The sequence below is a fragment of the Seriola lalandi genome, unplaced genomic scaffold (assembly GCF_002814215.2).
Source record: "Seriola lalandi dorsalis isolate HSWRI2012SDOR001 ecotype SW California unplaced genomic scaffold, Sedor1 jcf7180002034617, whole genome shotgun sequence".
Taxonomy (NCBI): domain Eukaryota; kingdom Metazoa; phylum Chordata; class Actinopteri; order Carangiformes; family Carangidae; genus Seriola; species Seriola lalandi.
Window position 1 is genome coordinate 1 of NW_019505193.1, and position 724 is coordinate 724.

General features: G+C 47.2%; 1 protein-coding gene across 1 annotated transcript; it reads left to right on the top strand.

Moving 5' to 3' along the window:
- The first annotated feature begins 6 nt into the window (after nucleotides 1-6).
- On the top strand, nucleotides 7-684 carry LOC147819869 (NLR family CARD domain-containing protein 3-like). Its single transcript, XM_087169752.1, has one exon. It carries the CDS (start codon nucleotides 128-130, stop codon nucleotides 665-667), a length of 540 nt encoding a protein of 179 aa, XP_087025878.1. The 5' UTR covers nucleotides 7-127; the 3' UTR covers nucleotides 668-684.
- Nucleotides 685-724: the final 40 nt, after the last annotated feature.

The window sequence follows — 724 nt, forward strand, 5'->3', positions numbered from 1 at the left end:
TGTCACAGAGGCCTCGGTGTACTCAGGACTTTGTACTGAGATCTTCAGAAGAGAGAGTGTGATCTTCCAGAAAACAGTCTACTGCTTTGTTCATCTGAGCGTTCAGGAGTTTCTGGCTGCAGTCTACATGTTCCACTGTTACACCAACAGGAAGAGAAAGGTCCTGGAGAACTTCCTGGGGAAACAACATGTTGATTTAACCCTGGATGTCCTCCTGAGGAGAGCCATGGAGAAATCCTTCAGAAGTGAAAACGGTCACCTGGACCTGTTTGTTCGCTTCCTTCATGGCCTCTCTCTGGAGTCCAACCAGAGACTCTTAGGAGGTCTGCTGGGTCAGACAGAGAACAGTCCAGAAACCATCCAGAGAGCCATCAACAACCTGAAGGAGATGAACAGTTATTTTATCTCTCCTGACAGAAGCATCAACCTCTTCTACTGTCTGATGGAGATGAAGGATCACTCAGTTCATCAGGAGATCCAAGAGTTCCTGAAGTCAAAGAACAGATCAAAGAAGGAACTCTCTGACATCAACTGCTCAGCTCTGGCCTACATGCTGCAGATGTCAGAGGAGGTTCTGGATGAGTTGGACCTGAAGAAGTTCAACACATCAGGGGAGGGACGACGGAGACTGATCCCAGCTGTGAGGAACTGCAGGAAGGCTGAGTGAGTCCAGACATGATCATTATAGTTATTGATCAGTAGATCAGATCAGTAGTTTAGTCAA